Genomic DNA, 22,884 nt, shown 5'->3' on the forward strand with positions numbered 1-22,884 from the left:
TAAATTCTACCAAAGGAATTCCTAACATACGAGTAATTCTGCCTAAGGTAACATTAGTAAGAATACTACTGTTTCAAGAAAAAAAAAAAAACCCTGCTCTTTTCCCCTTATGGGGTACCCAAGAGCCCATATAGAGTCCTCTTTTTAGGTTCTCTATCGGTAGGAGAAAATAACAAGAGGCCAACCAGAGAATATTGAGAAGCAAAGTAAGGCTGATCTTTATTAAAGCAACAGGGTGCTCCTCCCACAGGAGGGGGGGGAGACCTCGAGCACAGGGCAGGCAAGCCCTTATATAGACTTTTTTAAATTGTCCACCTTCAAACTCCAGACCACCCCCAGAAATATCATACATACATCACAGAAGGGGTGTAGCCCAGGACCACCAACACCCCAATACATCATACATACATCAAAGAAGGGGTGGTCTAAGAATCCTGAGTGTGTTGTTTATCTCCTGTCTGCCAAGTTACCTGATTGCATTATCGTGGTTTTGGCCACTCTTTTGTTCTTATAACTACTTAATTCCTGAATCTAGGTCAGAGGTCACAGGCTCACCCCTTGTTCATATCTTGAATGTGCCCTTAAGACAGGATTTGTGAGGAAAGAGACAATGGGGAGGTTTCCCACTTGGACCTTGCAGAGAAATATTTGAGGTCAATTTGTTCAGGACCTTTTCTATTATGAACAGTAATTATATATATGACCTTAAAATTCTTACAACAACTGTTTGATGGGTTGTAAACCATTTTGAAATTTGTTCTTTAAAATATAAAGTGGTATAGAAATGATGTGAATAATAGTATAATAATAATCAACCCCATTGCAAAAACAAAACAGCACCTAGACATTCCATTGTGGCGACCGTAACCTAGGTTTAAGGTGCCATTTGGGGGTTATAATATATAGCAGAGTTTCTAACACTTGTTTTTTATATGCTACCTGTAGCCAAAAAAGAACTGTAGTTCAACACATAACTATGAAATTTATTGGCGATTGCTGCCAGTTCAGGTGGCTTTTAAACAAAGGGCTACCAGCCCCCCCCCCCCCGCCCTCATAGCTACACAGAACAGAGTATACCTTTAAATACTAGATACAGTACTGAGGACAAAGAACAATGACCCAGTACTCAGCACTTACAAGTATCTGGCTGCCACCACTGGCAACATAAAACTGAATTAGGTGGACCTTGCTTTGCAAAGCAATTCTTGTAAGAAGTGACTGATAACCCAGGAGTGTGGGGTGGTCACACTCTGAGCCAATTATGCCTAATTCATTTGCAATGCTTTCAGAAGTGCAGAAGGGGTTGGCTAAGGCTTCCCAGTCAGTAAATTTGCAAGAAACCAAGAGGCACTAAAAGGTTGTGAATTTGTTTAAAAACCCACTGACATTTTCTCTCTTGATTGGGAGATTTTGATTTTTGTTGTTTTTGTTGTTGTTCTAATAGAATAAACCCAGTTGGAATATACTGGTATTTTTACTGGATCCCCATATGTTGCTGTTGGGAGTATGCAGAATGTACTGTATGTATGTATGTATGTATGTTGTAAAGCATTGCATGTTGTATTTCGCCAAGCAGAATGGGAAAAAGGGATTAATCCAAATGCTTCCCCACCCTTCTCTCAAGATTCACATAACAAAATGCAACCAATTGCTCACTTGGATCTGGCAATGGTACTTTGGGGAGAAACAAGCTTGGATTGTGTATCTTGGATTGTTGAGTCACTTTAACAGTCTCCCAGGTATCCCAGTAAGATGCTATGGTTGAAGTGGAATTGTTATATGAGGCCATTATCTACCTAATAGATTTAGAGAAGAAAAATGTACTTCTCTAACTTTGCATGCCTTGCTTCCCTTTCAAGCATCTTTATTATGTTCAAGGGGGGGTGGGGAGAATGAGATAAAGAATTATTCGAGTATACAAACAGTAAAAACAGGTTTGTGTGTGTTCTGTATAAAAACAGCTGGCTGAAAGTCTTCAGTGTAAGAAGCCACATGTAAAAACCATATACATATCACATTGCTATTTCCATCCCAGCCCATAATTCCAGTTAACTCCCACTATGATGCTATGAAGAGTGTCCTGTAGTCAAAGATGCATCTTCTCCCTCCTCCAAGAAAACTCCAGATCAGTTAGCACAAATTAGTTACACAGCAGCACCCTGTAACTACCATTTTGCAACCACGCTTTCCATTTTCAGTGCATCCTTTAAAAGGAAGGGAAGCAGTTTCTCATTCATACTGCGTACTGTTGAGTACAATGCTTTCCTGAGAGTAAGCCCCATTGAGCTTGCTTCTTGTATATCTATATAAGATTGCACTGTGAGATGATGAACTCAGAAGGGCAGCAGCTGGCCTGGATGAACTAATAAGGAGCAACAGTGACTGAGTGACTTAATGTGGAGTACAATATTGTGCTCTTAAGTATGTGATGCAGGGCTCCCTCCTTCTCAGTGGCTCAGAGGGAGGAAAGGGCGGGGAAGTACAAGTCACACCTTTAACACACATGCATTCTGGGGGATTCTTCTTCCATTCACTTTTTTGAATGAACCAGCAGTTGAAAACGAGCTACCTAGGAGGTACATCAACCTTTGTTCTCTAGCATGTGCTAATCACTTACACAGAGTTAAGAGTACTTAACACTGCCTAATGAGTGATGCTGCCCTGGTCAACTGAGCAGTAACACAAAAGTAAAAACTCTGCCGCTCATCAACACAACAGTATCAAATAATGCAACTATCAAGGAGATCAAAGTTAGCACTCTGCCACTCAAAGGGAAAAGGGCTATTTTACACATGGCACAACAAACAACCTGGGTTTGCAAAAGCGTATACATGCAGCAAAAAGCCACAGACAGTCCTAGCACTCCAATGAAGATGCTGGATATGAATTTCTTTAAACACCTATTCACCACATTCATGCTTTACATTTTTTGGTGTACATTAAAAATATATATAGTAGTATACTTTTTTTAAAAATAAAAACCCCACTATAGTATGTCAACCATCTCTGGTGGATGCAAACACCTGAAAATTACAGGCGCCTCCCTGCTCTCCCACTGGGATTACTTCATTGACCTAAGAGTGTGTTCATGTTGGTACCCAGCGCAGGAACCAAGCAAGCAGACATATACAGCTGAAATGCGCACAGCTGTTTACTGCAGAAAACTACCAGAAAACCATTTCTCTAACTTATCCTGCAACTAAAGAATAACAGGCCCAGCTAATGATAATACTACAGGATTAAAACAATAGGCTTTCAACGTCTACTCTGTAGAAAACAACGTTTACACAAGTCCTAACAAGCAAGGCCTCACTTCTAAGCAGAAGTGTTTGCCAGCATGATCCCTTTCCAGCTCTTCTCCCCACCCCCAAATGCACTCACTCTCTCCTAATGCTATTACACAGCATCTTCAGTCATCCAAGGGCAGCTTAATTGGCTCATTGGTGGCTGAAGGGGTTAGCATCACCTGCTTTTCTGTGAAGGGAGGGAGGGAGGGAGGGAGGGAGGGGGAGACCATGAGTAGGGAAAAATAATATGGATCCCTGCAAAAAAAGTTTAGCACCTTCAGTCCTCACCCACAACCACAACTCCCCAGGAGGGGGAAATCAGCAATTAAGAGCAGGCTCATTTGGGATTACTGTGAGTCTTGTTTCTGAGTAAACATACACAAGCTTGAGCTAGTTACCGGTAGGTAGCCGAGCAGTCAAAACAAAATTTTTTAAAAAATTCATTCCAGTAGCACCTTAGAGACCAGCTAAGTTTGTCATTGGTATGAGCTTTCGTGTGCATGCACACTTCTTCAGATACACTGAAACAGAAGTCACCAGATCCAAGCTTGAGCTGTGAGCAAATGAATTTCTAAATGTTTCTGCAAAACAAGGTGCGTGCTACACCCATAATCACCACCTCCAGCCTGAGTATTATTTAGCACTAATAAACAATGGACCTGACATCCGCCCAGACTGCAGAAACTCAGCCGAGGTGTCCTATTAAATGTATACTGTAGCCATTACTTAGTGGCATTCCAAATTACATAATTCTTCTGTGAGCAGCTTTTCAGGCCTTTGCTGCATCCCAAGTAACACTGATGCCTGGAGCATCCCCAGTAACATTGATGCCTAAGAGCCTGGAGAATGAAAAGCACATAAATTGGATAACAGCAAAAGCCCCTTCCTGCAAGACGCAGAAAGATGAATGGCTGTTTTGCATTTCCAATCGTGGCCTGACTCAGCCCCCAAAGCAGGTCTCCTGTGCCTTCCTCAGTGTTATATTTCCCCCTCCCTCTGGTTGCTTTTTTGCATTGCACACCCCCTCCAGCCCATCCCTACAATCCATCCCTATCCCCACCCCCCACCTGGTCTCTGCCTGTCCTCTGTTCCTTGCATGTTCTGGAAAAGGAAAGCCGGCTGGCTTCTGACATTCAAACATCCAGCCAGCGCTTTGTTGCTCTCCGCCAGAGCTTCTGGGCTCCCGAGGAAAAGGAGTGCGCTGCGCGTTTTGTCATCACTCAGCATTAGGGAGCCTAAAAATAGACCGGGCAAAAGCACCGTAGCAACCTTGCAGGCGATTTGCATCGCCCAGCGACGGCTTCCTTTCCCCGGGAGTACGCATGAAAGAGTTGCAAATAAAAATATAAATAAACCCATAAACTAAAAAAGAATGGGCGGCTATCTGGCCGCGGGTGGCCTCTTACCTGCTCCCCGAAGTCGATGGCTATGTTGGTGATGCCCAAAGGGACCAAGAAGCGGATCAGGGGCCAGTAGTTAGTGAGCGCCGGAAATTTCACCATAGTCCCAGCTGCGCGGTGACCCCAAACACATCTGCCGCAGCGGGGAGGCTGCAAGGTGGGAAGGCGGTGAAGACGAAGGCAGGAAGGGAGAAGCGAGGCGCTTCTTTACGAAAGAGCCTTGTGGCTTTGCCGGCAGAGAAGGCGATGGTGCGCCCAGGCGGAGGCAACTGCAGCAAGTGAGCGCAGCAGCTCCTCTCGCGTCCGCCTCCCTGCTGGTCTGGTGCTCCGGGCGTCTGTGCTGCTCCCTTTAGCAAGAAATCCCAAAGACCAAGTCCATCCCTGTCGCCGCCGCTGCTGCCGCCGCTGCCCTCCTCCCACACAATGGTGATCCGCTGCTGGTGGAAAAAAAAAGAGGAGGGACGCCGCCGCCGGCACCAGCACCATCGCCGCCAGAAATTTCTCTGGGCACTTTTTCCATTATCAAGAACCCGGAGGGCAAAAAAAAACAAACAAGCGCGCGTAATTGCGCTTCGCTTTTGCGCCTCGCCTTGGTTTAGGCTAGCCGGCTGCAGGAAGAGGATGGGAGCCGCGGGGAGGGCGGCAAGGAAAACAAACCACCACCACCACCCATCACCGGCGCAGAGATCAGACAGGATCTGCCCGGCTGCCTGTCGTCGTCCTCCTCCTCCTCCACTACCACCACGACCTCGTCTCCTTCCTCCGCCTCTTCTTTCCCCCGGGTCAGCGGTGGGGAGGGGAGCGGCAGAGTTTGCTTGCTGCTGCTGCTGCTGGCGGCGGCTGAGGGAGAACCGTAAAGCAGGCTAGAGGAGAGGCCGTTCAACACACGCACACAAGCAGGCCCTGCTCTTTTAAAATAAAATTTAAAAAAACGTTATTTGGGTTGCTGCTCTGCCAGTGCTCCATAAGCACGTGGCCTTCTTTGGCACAGGCTCGTTGCTTATCTTTTCTCTCTTTCTCTCCCCTCCCTCCTCTTTTCCCCTAAAGAGGAAAGGTAAAGAGAAAGAGAGGCTTTATTTAGCAGCTGCTGCTCCTCCTATCGCCGGAGCCCGGGCACAGCAGCAGCCTCCAGCCTGCAGGCAGCCTTGTGCGCTGCGCTGCAGAGATGAGCGTAGGCCCAACAATGCTCCAGGAGCGCGAAAGAGGGTTAAAGAGATCCGCGCCTTCGCAGGATCGGGACCAGCGTTTGTATTGCCACCAAAAGCAGGCAAGCCAAATGCATCTTATAGAAGGTCATAAGGAGGGCCCGAAGGCAGCCAACCCTTCCTTCTGGGTTTTATTCCCAAGACCTGGCCTTCAGAGTTACAGTCCCGTCCCTCTGTCCATGGAGGTATCTCAGCCAGCTGTCCTTAGGTGGACCAGGAATTCGTTTAATCTTGTTTATTGTTTAAATAACAGTTAGTGGCCATCACAATGTCTTACAGTAGAGAAAGACTCCACTCCCTTAGGAACATAATGTCTCAGGATTGTGTTGTTATAATTATTGTGAAAAATCACCATGTCGAACCAAAAACACTTGTAATACCAGCTGTACACAGTGTTTCCAAAGGACCAGTCTTAAGGGTTTGTTTAAATATATTCATTATCATTATTTATTAAATTTGTATACCGTCTTTCATCCATAGATCTCTGGGCAGTTAGTTCACAACATAAAAATACAAGATAAAAAAGCACAAAATTCATAATAAAAGCATGAATAAGAACAAAACAAACCAATAACCCATCTCTCCCATATATATATATATTTATCATGGAGTTTCTCTTCAGTTTTGTTAAATGAGGAAAGAAAGTGAGTAAGAGAGGTTTTAAAATGGAATCATTGGAAAAACATTGTGGCTATTTTCTGGAGCGGAATTACACACATTCTATGCACACAGGGAGCATTTGGTGGGCAGAGCTGAGCCATAAAGGATGCATTTTAATCTACTATATTGTAACCTTTTAATCACCACCACACCAAAATATATTTCTTAGTCTAAGATGCTGGGGATACTGTACTGCAAAACTACATTTGAGCTAGGTATCATCAGGTCCAGAACTCAGCTCAAAAGTACTTAAAGTAGGGGGTAATAATAATAGTAATTTATTATTTGTACCGCCCATCTGGCTGGGTTTCCCTAGCCACTCTGAGCGGCTTCCAACAAAGATTAAAAATACACTAAAATGTCGCACATTAAAAACTTCCCTAAACAGGGATGCATGTATACAGTGAGTAACTGCATCTAGCAGTGTATATTCTTATACATCTGTCTAATACTGCATTGAGTTCTATGACACTCCAAGTAAGCGTATATTGCAGCCTAGGGGTGCGATCCTGTGCATACTTAGTAAGTTCCATTGAATGCAGTGGGTTTTACTGCAGACTGAAAGGATTGGCGGTTGTATCAATCCCAGTGTTTGAAGTGGGATCCAGATGCCAACATGGTTGGCGGTTCAAATCCCCGTGACAGAGTGAGCTCCCGTTGCTCTGTCCCAGCTCCTGCGAACCCAGCAGTTCGAAAGCACACCAGTGCAAGTAGATAAATAGGTACCCCTGCGGCGGGAAGGTAAACGTCATTTCCGTGCGCTGTGGCACTCGTCACAGTGTCCTGTTGCATCAGAATCTGGCCACATGACCTAGAAAGCTGTCTGTGGACAAACGGCGGCTCCCTCAGCCTGAAAATGAGATGAGCGCCGTAACCCTATAGTTGCCTTTACTGGACTTAACCGCCCAGGGGTCCTTTACCCTTTTCAGGGGCGTAGCCAGGATCAAAACTGGGGGGGGGGAACCCATGGTCGTTCAGGGGCGGGGCCAAGGCACGGGAGGGGACGGCCACCTTGTGCTTCTGGGGCTGGCAGCGTCGGCAGCTACCCTACTTGGCTGGAGAGGACGGGAGGGTCGGGCAGGCGAGAGGGGGTGGCAAGGCGGGCGAGGCAAGGCTCCGAGGCATTGCTGCATATCAGCATAATATTTCAACCATGTCGTGGGTTCAAGCCCCACCTTAGGGAAAAAAATTCCTGCATTGCAGGGGATTGGACTAGATGACCCTTGTGGTCCCTTCCGACTACAATTCTATGATTCTATTGATATATTACCATAGCATATGCATCATTCTGCTTTCTTGAATTGTCCTACTCCTAGGCATAGCAGCCAACTCCTAGAGGCCTAGGTGCCTCCCCTCCCCCCCCCGCAATTACTGGTAAATACCGTATTTGAAAGAGTCATCCCCCCATGTTGATGGGCTTTCTATGTGGGGCTTATCTGCTCCGCCCCCCGTATTTTATTAAGGATGGAAGAGGGAGGGAAGGAAGGAAGAAATAGAGGGATAACTCATATTTGTGGGTGCCTCTGTGTGACGCTGTGATGCTGGAACTCTGCAGCAAGAGGAAGGAGCCTTGTAAGCAGCTTTCTCTCTGCTTGATTTACAGCAGGCATGTCCAACAGGTAGATTGTGATCTACCAGTAGATCACTGGATGTCTGTGGTAGATCACTGCTAGATCACTGGCACCCCTAAAAAAAGCTCATCCGAAATTTTCCTCCTCCCTAAAAAAAGCTGAACTATGACCTGAATCCCTAAACAAAAATGGGCCTCCCTCCCTCCTAAAAGAAGCTCAACAAGTTTGAACTAAACCCAAAAAACAGGGCTTCCCTTCCTTTAAAAAACTCAACAGCTTTGACCTGAACCCCCCCCCAAAATCACTCCCAGATTTTAACTCTGTGAGTAGATCAGAGTCTCTTGGGAGGTGGCCACCCCTGATTTACAGTATACAGATGCAGGAGGAGGGGCAGAGTGGAACACCACTGCTTTTTATAAACATCACTGTGTCTATCAAAGCTACAGCCCCCCTTTTTCTTATTCATTTCCTTTTAGCCTTGCAGAGCCACCTTATTCAAATTGAATCCTCTGCACCCTCATTAAATCGCCAATAGAACTCTTAATGCAATCCCTGAATGCTCATTAACAACTCCCACTGAAGAACAATAGGGTGAAGTGGTGAGCTATAAATCTTGCCTGAAAGGGTATTCTGCTCCATTGTCTTAACTACCGGTAGCCACTTTGCTTTATTTATTTGAAGTGTTTTTGTTGCAGCTGTGTTCCCGCCCACCCCCCAGCAAGCGGAGACCGAGCTGCTCTCGCTAAAGCAAAGCCCTTTCCAGTTTTTGGAGGGGGAAAGTGCTGGTTATGGTCTGTAAAATACATTAATTTTTTGCTTCTGGGGGGGCAGCTGCCCCCCCTGCCACCCTGTCTACGCCCATGACCCTTTTTTAATGTACTGGGTGGGGAATCACAATGTCCTTCACCTCGCACAGCAAGATGTTTTTGAGCAAGAGGCCTAAGTGGATCTCACTTCAAGGCGGGGGGGGGGGAGAACAAGCTAGACTTCTGTTTAAAGGTATGTTGGAATAAGTAATCTAACCTCTGAACAAACGATTTGAAGGTACATCTGTATGCAGCCTAAGCTCTGAACAAATCTTTAAATGGGCAATTTTCGTTGCAGAAGTAGGTAAATATTGGAATTGCGATTTCTAGTCCAAAAAACTTTTTCGTCATTTGGAAAGGAATCCCTGTTTTAAAAAAACACACGATGTGGACATGTACTGTCCTTGTTGAAAAGGCATGCCTTCTCTGCAGTTTGCTATATGCATGACTGTGTGTACGTGCATGCACCATTTATTTATTTAAAGCATTTTTTACCTCACCCTTCAGCTGAAAAGGGTCCCCAGGACATCTTTCAAAGAGCAATAATTTGACTTGCAATCTAAAAGATACGACACAAAAGGAAAAGGAATCAGGAGGGGAGAAAGTAAATAGTACGTAGCACTGGTTCTTCGTTACAAGATGACACCTCTGGCCTCAAAGGCAAATATACTCGCTATCATGGGCTGCTTGCAGTTCAAAAAGAAGCTGTGGATGGCCTCCAGTAAGTAACATTGCATCATGGCCTTCTTTTTGTCACAGGGCCGTTGGTTCCAGTGGCCTCTGTAGAGAGACGAGAAAGAGGGTGGGCAGAGGAAACTAGCCGAGCTGGCAAAAGCTGCAGCAAGTACATATCCTTCAACATTTCTCAGAGGAAAACAGGGAAGTCCTATATTATAATCATCATCATCACTTTTTTCCAGCCAGAACTTGCCAGAATTCTGTTCTGGCACCTCTCAAGTAGGTGCCATTGCCATTATAAAAGAATGAGGGAGGTGTTCATGGGGAGTTCTGGCACTTCTTTCACTAGAAAAATAGCAATAATGATAATAATACAGTAACTCGCTGATCTGACTGGGTTGTCCCAGCCACTCTGGGCAGCTTCCAACATATATAAAAACACAGTAAAACATGAAACATTTAAAAACCTCCCTATACAGGGCTGCCTTCTAAAGGTTGCGTAGTTACTTCTCTCCTTAGCTCAGGGGTCACATTCCATACCCTCCAACATTTCTCCAATGAAAATAGGGACGTCCTAAGGAAAAGCGGGGCATTTCAGGTTTTATTCCATTGCAGATTGATATAGATTTAATTAGCTAATTGATTAACAGTGTACCTTTATGTAATATGTTGTGACCCTGAATGAAGGGGGTCAAAATCCCATCCTGATTCATCTAATTGGGCAATTAATTTTTGCTTACACTAAATATTCTAAACCTGTGGTTTCTTGGGGGGGGGAGCATGATCCTAAAATCACAGCTAAATCTAAGAAATAAATAGTATCAAAATAATATTGTGAGTTTTGAGCTGGTTCGTCAGCAAGGATTAGAATCTAAAGGAGGATTCCGTCATTGAATTAGCCAGGCAAGGGCTACCACCTAAATTACCAGCTAAGTACAGTCAGTCCTATACCAAAGGAAGATTCCCTGTGCCTGCCTCCCACACCGGTCTGGTAGGGAGAAGCACAGGAGCCAAAGTAGAGTTGTGTGTCTGGGCCAGAAAGCACCATGCTGGGACTACGGGAGAAGTAATACCTTCCGGGGTGTTGATGCTGTGAACCCCTCCATCATAGGCTCAGGTTGTATATATGTGTAAATAAACTATATGTCATAAACACCACAGTCTCCACTGTCCCTCATTCCAAGGAAATTGAACCCTGGGTTCAAGCTCCTAGAACCCCTAGATTCACAGAGGTGGCCAACTCCCAAGAGACTGCGATCTACTCACAGAGTTAAAAACTGTCAGTGATCTACCCCCCTTTTTTTAGAAAGTAGGAAGGCCCATTTTGGGGGGGTTGGGGTCAAAGTTGTTGAGTTTTTTTCAGGGAGGAGATAAAATGTTGAGCTTTTTAAAGGGGAGCCACAGTTGTTCATCTTCTTTGGGGGGAGCCAATGATCTACCAGTGATCTACCGCAGACGTCCAGTGATCTACTGGTAGATCACAATCTACCTGTTGGACGTGCCTGCCCTAGAATCTTGTACTGCTCGTGAGAATGGGGTAGCGTGCATCCATAAATCACAATGCAGTGGCACAATCTGAAAATCTTTTCACCAGTCGGGGGAAGCCTGGTGTTTGAAACCTGCCACAAGGGATGCCTCCTGAGTGACATGAGGGAAGGTATTTTGGAAGGTCAGTGGCACTACAAGAAGGCCTGGTGGCACTTGGTCTAAACAACAGAGCCTTTGGGGCTTGCCAATCGGAAGATCGGTGGTTCAAATCCCCGCGACGGAGTGAGCTCCCATTGCTCTGTCCCAGCTCCTGGCAACCTAGCAGTTCGAAAGCATGCCAGTGCAGGTAGATAAATAGGTACCACTGTGGCAGGAAGGTAAATGGCGTTTCCGTGCTCTCTGGTTTCCGTCACAGTGTTCTGTTGCACCAGAAGCGGCTAAGTCGTGCTGGCCACATGACCTGGAAAGCTGTCTGTGGACAAACGCCAGCTCCCTCAGCCTGAAACCGAGATGAGTGCCACATCCCAGAGTCACCTTTGACTGGATTTAACCATCCAGGGGTCCTTTTACTTTTTTAAAAATACAAACCAGGCAGAATTCTGTAGCTGTGGTATGGCCAGCATGGCTAATGGTACATGGAGATTAGGATCCTCTTTTTCCGCAGTAAAAAGAGGATAACATGTTTAATTTATTTGTATGGAGCTCAAAGACAAGGACAGTTGCAAAACCAAATACAGCTGGTATTTGCATTTGCGTGTTGTCATTAGTCAGTGTTCCAGACCTTGTTTGTTATAATGTAGATAAGGTTGTCCTATTGTAAACCCCCTCTACACTGGAAGCTGAAAAGTCTTATCCAAGGAATGAACATCTTGGAGTACTTTAAAAAAAAAAGACCTCAGGAACCTTCTAGACTGAAATAGAGATTTCCTAATGAAAGAGATCTTTTGCTTTTTTTATATATCCATCTGGTTTGACTCTAAATGGTAAAATTGTGTCAATGTGAATTACAAATGTAACAAATATATTGAGAATGAGTCCCATTTACATAAATGGACCGCATTAGTTGCAGATAGCTTAAAGGTGCAATCGTATGCACACTTACATTTGAGTAAATCTCACCAAACACTTTGGGACTTGCATTTTAATAAACATGGATAGGAATGCACTGGAGAGCTCATTAATATTAAGGATACTTATGTACAGTTAAATATCTTCAACTTGTTTGTCACAAGACAAATAACCCTCGCGAGCCCCTTATCAATAACTCTCAGAGAGGACACATACCTGGTTGAAATTGGGAAGTCTCAATGGGCTCACAAAATTTATTGTGTGTTTTGCAGAGCCCTTGATATGCAGAAATAATTGCTGTGTCGGCTTACGTTTAAAAATGATGCACTTCAAAATGGCGAATAAACTATATTTCAATCTTCCCTGGCTTTGAGAAATCACTGCTGCCAAATAAGTGACTTGCTAGGTCAAAAGAAGAAACAACATGTTCTGTCCTTGGTGCCACAAGGATGTGTACTTGTACGTATATGGAACTGTGTTGTCTGAGTCAAGGCTTTCCTTCAAGATAATTTTGCAGTTTACGAACAACCACAGAAACTCAGGCCTGTAAACAAGGATGTTCATATTGTTATGCTCTTTTAAAGCCTCAGATTAACAAGGGTGGAATTCGGTGCTAAATTAAAATGCTTCCATTCTAAAGCCAAGCTATCCTCCAAACCTGTTTGGGTGGCCAGCTTTGTGAGCTATAGAGGATTTCCAACAAGTTGTCCGGAAACCTCTGTGTACGTCTCACCTTCTGAAATACGGCCGGCCACCATATTTCCTGCCAATCCTTCTTTAATCATGGGAACTTTGGGAACAGCCTCCCAAAAACGCAGAAAGCATTTGTGGCAGAGGGACAACATCTAAAAAAAGTAACTACTTATAAAATAAAAATGGGTGGATTCCTAAGAGGACTGAAAAGGAGTACAATGTCCCACGTCCTCTGAAAATTCTGTCCTACCGTAGCTACGAAAACAGCTTTACCATAGAATATAGGAAAGTGGAGGGCACCCCCCCCCCAATGACTCAATGGTGTCTACCTGAGATTGCAGAAACTGGGTCAAGGAGGAATCACTTGTCAGCCAGCAATACGAGGCTGGAGAGCTGGGTGGACGTTGCGGAAAACAAAATCAGGGACTTCCCTCTGCTGCCTGAAGTAAACAGCAAGCATTGCACTTTAACTCATAAGCAGGGCAATTTGTCAGAGTGTACTTTAACATCTATTTCCATAGACCACAAAGCAATCCGGTATGCCCGGTTCTGAAAGATGACTTCATTTTGCATCCTAATCTCTATAAGCCATCAACACACAGCAAAGGTTGCTTCCTTGCTGCCACCATAATCCTATTTCCCATATTGGTGTTTTGAGAACCACAGTACCCAAATGGGAGCTAGGCTCAACTGTTTTCATCCACCTGCTTTGTACTTTTGCTAGACCTTGACATCAGCAAGTGAACATTGACAAAATTTTGTAAATGTCCAAAAATTCCCCTTCTAACATCATCAGTAGAGATAGGTTGTCTGGTTCGCCAGTTGACTATTTTCTTCCTCCAGTGCTATAATCAGGGCCGGCTCAAGCATAAGGCAACATGTGGCAATTGCCTCTGGCGGCAAGATCCATAGAGGCAGCAGATCCCAACATAGATCCATAATCCCACCGCCCTTGTTCCCGATTTAGATATTCACTCACCCCTTCTTCCTTGGTGGGGAGGTGAGGGCCATTTTGTGGTTCGCCTCAGGCACCAAAATTATTGGGCCAGCCTTGACTGCAATGGAAATGATGTATATGCAGAAAACAAAACAAAAACAAAACTCAAAGCATACTGGAATCTTAATTCATACCTGAGAAAAACTATGGAGTAAAACTGCATTTTAAAAAAACAAACAAACCACCCCAACTTCCAACATGGTATGTGATTGGGTTTTATTGGTAAAAGCCAGTGATAAAAATGCAGATTAATTTTGAGAGAACTGTTAATTGCTTCACAATACCGTCTTCTAACATTATTTTCATATAGGTTGACCCATACAGTCATACCTCGGGTTACGGCCGCTTTAGGTTGTGAGTTTTCGGGTGCGCACCACGGCAAACCCGGAAGTCCCAGAACGGGTTGCTTCTGGGTTTCGGCGCTTGCGCATGCACAGAAACACTAAATTATGCTTTGCACATGTGCAGAAGCACCGAATCGCGACCCGCGTGTGCGCAGATGCACCGCTGCAGGCTGCGAATGCTGTGGGTTGTGAACAGGCCTCCAGCACGGATCACGTTCGCAACCCAAGCGTCCACTGTATTACTAATTAGAACAAACACACTCCTTTTCAGGAACCGTTCCCAGTGAAACTGGCAATCCTCATATTCTATTAAACGATGTCGATTTCTGTTCTGAAAATATTTGAGAATCAAGACAAGAGTATCTCAAAATCTTCTGTGAGCATAGGTTTTTCAAGATGTGGCCAGGTTTTTCAAGATGTGTTCAGTTGCAGAAACTGGGTCAAGGAGGAATCTATTATTCCCAATAAAAACAGAAACTTCACCTCCCAAGAAAAGTAGGAATGTAAGCAAATACACCAGATCTGTCAGTTTCTCCATTTTCCCCCATTGTACATTCAGTTCTCCACAATTCTGCAGCAATTTGGGGTGGGGGGAAGAATCCTCATGAAAATTCATAAAAAAAAACTTAGTGCAAATATCTCCTAATAAGCACATTTTTTGATGCCGTTTTGACAAATGCACCTATTTTTGCCAAGAATTTCCCCCACATGGGGAGTCACACACCACTATTTAAGAAAAATTATGAATTTATAAGTGTTATTTGTGTTTGTTTGTTTTTGCTTGTAAAATGAATAACTATTATTATTATAAAAAAAGAGAATTTTCCTCAAATATAATGCATTTTTGAAAACGTTTGGTTGGAGAACTACATCGCAAAATTCAGATTCCTTTCAAAAGATGCCAGTATTTTGTTTCTCACATTGTTTTGGAAGGTATGAGCGTGGTACGTTTGCCTTTAAATGTGAATTGAATTAAATTCCTCCCATTTCCCTAATGAGAGATAACAGAGCAGTTTACTTCAGGAAGCAATTAGGTTGCAGGTTGAATTTGCTCCCTAGCCATTTAAAACAAGAACTTCTAAACATTTTTTTTCAAAGAGAAAACACAGGACCTAGAGCGCTGACAGAGTTAGATATAAAATGGGTCCACGGAGATTTAAAAAAGAGGGAGGTGTATGTTTGGGTGAAACCCAAGGTATGTCATCAACATCACCATTATTTCCATCACCACCACCACCACCATCAACCTGAAAAGGTGGTACCGTAAAAACTAAAAAACACAGCCCAATGATGACTGAGCATGCTCAATGACTTGCTGGGGGCATTTGGAAAATAAAAATGGAAAACTGGGGAAGGAGGAGGGGAAGGAGTGAACTGGCCTGCTTGCACCCCTAAGGAAGGAGTATATGAGTGGCTGGAATACTGAACAGGAGGACCTATAATAATAGAATCGTAGAGTTGGAAGTGACCCAAGGGTCAACTAGTCCAACCCCCTGCAATGCAGGAATCTCAGTTAAAGCATCCACAACAGATGGCCATCCAACCTCTGCTTAAAAAACTCCAAGGAAGGAGAGTCCACCACCTCTTGTGGGAGTCTGTTCCACTGCCAAACAGCTCTTACTGCCAGAAAGTTTTCCCATATGTTTAGTCGGAATCCCCTATGGGCCTAAACGTATTTGGCCATGTCACCAATTACAGTTAGTAAAATGGTATAAATAAGGTACTATATCATCAATAATGGCTATTTCTCTCATCCATTTACTGCGCTTGCCAAGTAAATCAGGAGTTCCAAACCTGTTTCCTTTCAAATGTTGCTTGGATTATAACTTCCATCATCCCTGACCGATAGCCATGTTGGCTAGAGCTGGTGGGAACTGGGACTTCAACATCTGAAGGGACCTCAAGTTTGCTAGTCCTGGTCTAAATGGGTGAGCTTTCTCAGATTGTCTAGAATCAGTAAGAATTCGATCCTTGATTGAACATGCAGGAGTCTTTTGAATTTCTACAGTTGATGCCTTTGGGCTTGGGTGTTGACTTGTCTGTGGGTGGGAGAGAACCTGATATGAATGCAGCTGGAAGCCTGTTTTGTTTTTAATTTAATTGGATGAGAATTGGAGCTGCAGGGGACAAGGCATGCAGGCACAACAATGAGTGTCTGTAGCAGCTCTGCAAAAGGGCAATGTGCAGAGAGGGGAGGGGTTTTAACCTATGCATCACGCAGGACTTTTTCCCCCCAGGTGGGCACCATTGCCATTGTAAGAGAACAAGGGAGGCATTCATGGTGAATTCTGGCACCTCTTTTTCTAGAACAGGCACGTCCAACTCCCAAGAGACTGTGATCTACTCCCAGTATAAAAAAAACTGGCAGTGATCTACCCATTGTCACTGGAGGGAGGAAGAGCGTGCATGGGGTGGGTGGATTGCCCAGAGTTGTTGAGCCCAGAGTTGTTGAGCTTTTTTGGGGGTAGGATTGTCCAGAGTTCTTCAGCTTTTATTTGTTAACTTTTGGTAAACTTTATTTAATCCCACGATCGATAAGGGTCCCACAATCTACCATCTGGGGATCTACTGGTAGATCACGATCTACTGGTTGGACATGCCTGTTCTAGAAGAACAGCACTGGCACCAGCAGATCTGATCTTGAATCTCTGGTAACATGTGTTGTACGGCCACAAGATCATCTGTAGGTGTGAAGTGCAACATTTCTTGAATGCCGATGCAGATCTTACAAATTAGCACAGACAGGGGTGGATGGGAAATATAAAGTCTGACTTAAGAGTCAGTGGTGGAAATGGCTCAGCAGGCCACGTTCCTTGGCAGTCACCTTCCAGTCTGGTTCTAAGTCACAATATGGCTGGAGGGTAAGATATTGTGGCTGTCTAGACGTGAGATGGCAGGCAAACAACATTCTTTCCAGGAAATAGGCAGACAGGAGATGTGGCTTCTTTTTAGTTCCTACTAGACTCTGAGGTAACTGATTTTCCCAGAAGGATGATGGCTTAGTAAGTCTACTCACTCCCACAGCGTTTTCTGTAAATATGGTTTAATTTACTCCAGTTTAAGAAATTCATATGTGTTCCCCTAACTCCAGCAAATAAAGCTAATTCAAAAGCAATCTATTGTACCAAGAAAGAACTGGAACTGGAGTGAGGGGATATGAGGAGAGGAAGGAGGACCTGGCACTAGCAACAACAACAACAACAACAACCCATCTGACTGGTTTGCCCCAGCCACTCTTGGCAGCTTCCAACAAAAATACCAGGAAACATCAACATCAAATATTAAAAGCTTCTGAAACATTGACTCTGTTAAACAACAGCATTTTTATACATACATTGTTGAAAACCACAGTTTTCATCTCAGTGTCTCTCCACTCACACTTTACTCAAACACCTGCTACTGTTGGAGAAGAGAGAAAGAAAAGATGGCTATTTAAAACTTCTTCCTCTTCCATTTTCTCAGCTGCCTCACGTGAGGCAGATCCAGGATGTGAAGCCCTCAAATCTTCCATAGAACCTTCCCAGAATTGTGAAGTTCCAGATTCAACCCAGTAATTTGGAAGAAATAAGAAATATAATGTGATTTAACAGGTGCTGCCAAACCTCTGTGATTCTTCCCCCTCTTCCCAAGTTCTACAGGCAACAAAAATGAAAATGACTTATCAGAGGTCAAGTCCCAGAGAATTCAGATCAGGGACTCAAGGGCGATAGAAAAGTATTTAGAAACAGAAATGTCATCAAAATCAAGCCTTGAGAAGCTGTGTGTGGAATCTAAGGCTGGAAACTGAAGGCCAGGAGAGCCAAAAAACAGATATGAGAGGAATGTTGGATTTTTTGAATAGTCAAGTTACTTTAGAGCCGGTCTAATGTAAATACTGTCTGTTTAAGAGAAACAGGTGCTGGTGTTTCTGTTAATTGCTCACAGGCGTGGGCTCTGCTTTTTGTATATAAGGCTCTGCCAGAAAGCCTTCTGTATCTCTTAGAGATGAATCAAACTGAAAGATCTAAGTAGATCACTCTCTCAGTTGTTCTCAGTTTAAGAGATTCCAAGTTGAATCTTAGTATGAGAGTTGCTTAGTTATAATGCTAGTTTGCTGTTAATTCTTGGGTAGTTTTGTGGGAGGTTTGGAAAGTGGGTAGATAACATTGCTAAGAGAGAAAGCATTTATCTTTAGTTTAAAGTCTCTTTAGAGTCAGTTTGTTTTTCAGTTAAAGAAACCCAACCGTTTGTATTTTCATCTGCATACTTTTACAAGTGTGCAGCTAGTAAGGGGTTTCATATAAGGGAGATAATTCCCTGCGCTCTTGGTGGTGTTTTCTTAGCCAGGTCAACTTCTGACTGTGTATACTCTGTGTGAAGCGTACATTAAAGGGCCGCTGTAAACTGGGATATATGATTTAGATTAAGCAAGTTTCAATACCCAGTTTTCTCCTATATTATTCTTATCATATATATATTATTTCCAATATGTCTGACAAGGGTCACGACTGTAGGCAAATTTTGGGGCAAGGGAAGCAAGGCATTGGAGTCTTTAGACCAGCTGGTGGTCTAGAGACTCCTGGTGAGTTGCTCAGTCTGACAAGCTAGATCTGAAGGACAGGCCAGAAATGAACTAGTGGAGGCCTGATGCATTGGGGTTGACCATCATGATGGCAGTCAACTGGCTAGAGGCCATTTGTTAGATGGTGCCCTTGAAGCCCAGCAGGTTTGCAGTAGTAACTGAGTGCTGGTGGTGTAGATCAAGAGTGTGACTACTGGAAGCCCTGGTTCTAGACCCTCTCTCAACCCAGTCCCAGAGCTTTATTGACTATGTTCTAGTTTGGTGGGTTATGTAGGTCTGTATAAACTAACCATTCAAACTATAGGTTGCTCAAATATGCCTTCATTTATTCACCCATAATCCTCAGATTGCTCTGGGTCATGCAGTGCATTTTCTCAGTCCAGTTGAATGAGTCCAGTTCTATTTTTAAAACCCACCCTCAGCTTGCTTCCCTTCCTCTCAAGGATGCAAACTTCCTCGCAGTTGGTTAAGGGAAAAAAAAAGAGGACGGAACTTGGCCTTTGTTTACACCCAGTGTGGTGTTTTTTTAACTGCAGTGGGATTAACCAAGGTCAAGTGCAAAACAAACTTGGATGGAATTATTGACCTAGATATATGAAATATTTCAAATGTTTTCTCAGCAGCAGTTCAAATTTCACAACTGCCCAACAAGCAGGGCTTTGAGATGTGTGTTGAATGCTTGTCAGAGTTTCAAAGTGTGGATAAGGTGTGTCTTCACAGCCAGTTTGCAATACAGGTGAGAAGGCATACCTGCCATGACTTTTTGCAAAAGTTTCAGTATTGAGGAGGTAAAGGTAAAGGGACCCCTGACCATTAGGTCCAGTCGTGACCGACTCTGGGGTTGTGGCGCTCATCTTGCGTTTTTGGGCAAGGGAGCTGGCAGAGCCGCTTCTGGCGAACCAGAGCAGCACACGGAAATGCCGTTTACCTTCCCGCTGCCTTTACCTTACCTATTTATCTACTTGCACTTTGACGTGCTTTCAAACTGCTAGGTGGGCAGGAGCTGGGACCGAGCAACGGGAGCTCACCCTGTCGCGGGGATTCGAACCGCCGACCTTCTGATCGGCAAGCCCTAGGCTCTGTGGTTTAACCCACAGCGCCACCCGCATCCCACTATTGAGGAGGTAGAAGCACACATATTTGTCAGTCCTGGAAGACCTGCTCCCCGCCTTGCAGGCCTTTTCCCACCTGGCCTGGAGGGTGGGGCTCTGGCTGACTCCAGCTACAAAAGCTGAGTCTGCTGAAGAGGCCAGAGGCCATTTTGGCTGTCTCTTTGTGAAGACTCAGGTCACTGAGCTTGAGCTTCCACAGCCGCCAGCTGCCATAAACCACCATTGGCAATATTGGCAGCAGATATGCTCGGTACATAGCTGCCAAGTCTCCCGCTGAAAAATGCGGGATCAGCAGCGGCACGGCACCGGAAGTTGCTTCTACGCATGTCTGGATAATAATAATAATAATATTTCAAAGAAACTACTATTAAGTGATTGTGTTTGTTAGACCTTTTAATAGCTCAGAGAGGCTTATGTGGTTGCATCCAAGCAAACATCAGGTCTGCTCAGCTGCAACCACATCTATTGCTCTCACATCATTCACTGCCCCTGCCCCCTAATTAGGGTTGCCAGACTCAATAGTGGACAGGGTCTGCTGGTTTCTTTCTCTTTAAGGTTTCCAGACTCAAAAGAGAGCAGGGCAATTAAAGGCACAGAAGTCCTGTCTACTATTGAGTCTGGCAACCCTACCCCTAATAAAAAGCAGCAATTTTTTGGGTGGGGTGAGGTTTCGTAAACAGAAAGACCTCACTAAAAAGGAAGAAACATCCTTTTGTATTATTCTTTCTTTGTTTTGCAGTTCTTTGAAAGGTCTGCATGAACACCCATGTGGAAAAGCTCTCTGTGTGAGTGTGTGTGTTGCACACACACAAGACACACGCAGAGAGACATATGTAACTTCAAGTTTACTCTCAGGAAACTGTGGGTCTCCAATGTGGGTATCTACGTAGCAACCCCACACCCTAAGATATTGCTAGGCAACAGTGTATATATACAACAATATCAACAAGAGATTATTAATGGACAAAGCCACATGAAATCTCCAGATTCAGAACTGCTCCCTCCTTCCACGGTCTTGATATGCCAGTGAAAGTCTATGCCCTTTGGCATTTCTCGTGGTTAATTCATGGGCACGGTCAGTGAGTTGGGGTCCTTTGCATCTTTCCACAAAGCTGCAAACATTTGATGGTGTTGCAATATTAACTGTTTTGGCAGGTGGTGAGAACCACAAATTTGTACTCCAAGCAGCAGGTGGCAGTAAAAAGCCTACTGTAGTTCCTTTTGATAGGAAGTGCAAAGCAAGATCCCAGATGCGAGTGTAACTCACAGACCTCCCACTCTAGCAACAATTTCAGCCGGGAAGGATAAGCGCTGGTTATGTGCAATTTTGGGCAATAGGATTTGCAGCCTAGGAGCTCTACTGCCAAACTTAGCAGAATCAGTTTCATTTTGTTCCACAAGGAAAGAGAATAGTCTCCAGTCTTCTTGCCTGACCAGAACAGTACCCCTATATTCCCAGGGCTGCTGTGCTGAGGGTGAATCATCATACAGGCACCTACATACTGATAGGAGCTGAGGAGGAGGAGGAACATGTTCCCCCAGAACCAATCTGTTGTTTAACACATTACAACCATTATAATTAAGCACATGTTGCCGCTCTAGCGGACATTCAAATCAGTCTCCTTCACACAGACGCATCTTGAATTTCTTACAGTATGAGTGTACTCCTGACCACCCCTTCCCTCCTCAGATTTGCACACACATGAACATAATAGGAACCCTGCTGGATCTCACCTGTAAGGGGGGGGGGGAAGTACAGAGAACCGCCCCCTTGCACCAGAAGTAGCTCCTCCCCAAGCAGCGATGGAAGCGTGGGCTCTGAAGAGGCTAGTGAGGGAATGGAGAGAGAGGGCCAGGGCTCCAGCAACTTGAGAGAGCCTCGGCCACACAGGAGTGAGGAAAGGGAGGGGGGGAAAGGAAAGGAAAGGATGGAGCGTAGACCCCTTCCTCCGGTTCCGGAATTACGCAGGAGAAAGAGAGGGAGGAGATTCACTGTCCCGAGGCTACTATGTTGGAGAAGATCACGTGGGGGGGGGGCAGTGCCGGATTCTGCATCGGACTGAGCAGACATGTTGTACATATCCAGCTCACTGTAAATAGCCTGCACTAATAAAAACTGTTTAAAGACCAGCATGCGGAGTGTCGTTACTCTAGAGTAGTCGCAAGAACCTCTGACATCACCAAAGGCCCAGAATCCTGTTTCCTACAGTGGCCAACACAATTCCTCCAGGAATCCCACAAGGAGGCCAAAGGTCTATCCCTGCTGTTGTTCTCCAGTAATGGCCAGCACTGCATGGACCTGATTATAGAGAACAAACTGCCCCCTCTGATCCTGCAGGCAATAGATAACCACCATGAGAAACAACCATTGGTAGACTTTTCCTCCATGGTCTTATCCGGTCCGCATTTAAAACCATGTATCAGAATGTAAAGAAAAATGCATGCCTGAAGAGTGAGGAAGAGAAAGATTGTATTCCCAACTGTCACTCATAAGGGCATAAGAAGAGCCTGCTGGATCAGGCCAGTGACCCATCTAGTCCAGCACCCTGTTCTCACAATGACCAAACAGAGGCAGAGCCTCCAAACGCCCTTGTTTCCCAGGATTTACAGAAGCCATCATGGTTTCTGACTTGATTCCAGAATGTCCTGCTTTTCCTTAGGACGTCCCTATTTTCATCAGACAAATAGTGAAGGGTGTTATGCAACCCATGAGCCAAGGAGATAAGTAACTATACAACCTTTAGAGAACGTCTGAAGGCAGTCCTGATAGGGAAGTTATTTTTAAAAGTTTAATGTTTTATTATATATTTTATATATGTTGGGAGTGTCCAGAGTGGCTGGGGCAACCCAGTCAGATGGGTGGGGTATTATTATTATTATTATTATTATTATTATTGAATGGCACCTCCCTATTTTCATCAGAGAAATGTTGGAGCGTATGCCAATGGCAAACTGAACACAAGAGTACTGTCTATACTCCTCTGGTTTGTCGGCAACTGAATAACTGATATTCA

The 22,884-nt window shown here is 44.5% G+C and overlaps 1 protein-coding gene across 6 annotated transcripts in view; it reads right to left on the reverse strand.

Annotated features, from left to right (window-relative positions):
- Positions 1–13,314, reverse strand: part of ANKH (ANKH inorganic pyrophosphate transport regulator) — a 124,232-nt gene extending 110,918 nt beyond the window's left edge. The window contains exons 1-4 of one of the 6 annotated variants that reach the window (XM_035126333.2): positions 13,186–13,296; positions 12,380–12,707; positions 9,425–9,709; positions 4,694–5,595 (exon numbers count right to left, since the gene is read on the reverse strand). In XM_035126333.2, the coding sequence (XP_034982224.1) occupies positions 4,694–4,789 (96 nt within the window). In that variant the 5' untranslated portion in view covers positions 4,790–5,595; positions 9,425–9,709; positions 12,380–12,707; positions 13,186–13,296. Of the gene's footprint in view, positions 1–4,693; positions 6,006–9,424; positions 9,710–12,379; positions 12,773–13,185 lie in introns of those variants that run through there. The other 5 variants (XM_035126338.2, XM_035126335.2, XM_035126334.2 and 2 more) reach the window with 5 other exon arrangements.
- Between the last annotated feature and the right edge of the window lie 9,570 nt (positions 13,315–22,884).

This window comes from Zootoca vivipara, chromosome 8 (assembly GCF_963506605.1).
Source record: "Zootoca vivipara chromosome 8, rZooViv1.1, whole genome shotgun sequence".
Classification (NCBI taxonomy): domain Eukaryota; kingdom Metazoa; phylum Chordata; class Lepidosauria; order Squamata; family Lacertidae; genus Zootoca; species Zootoca vivipara.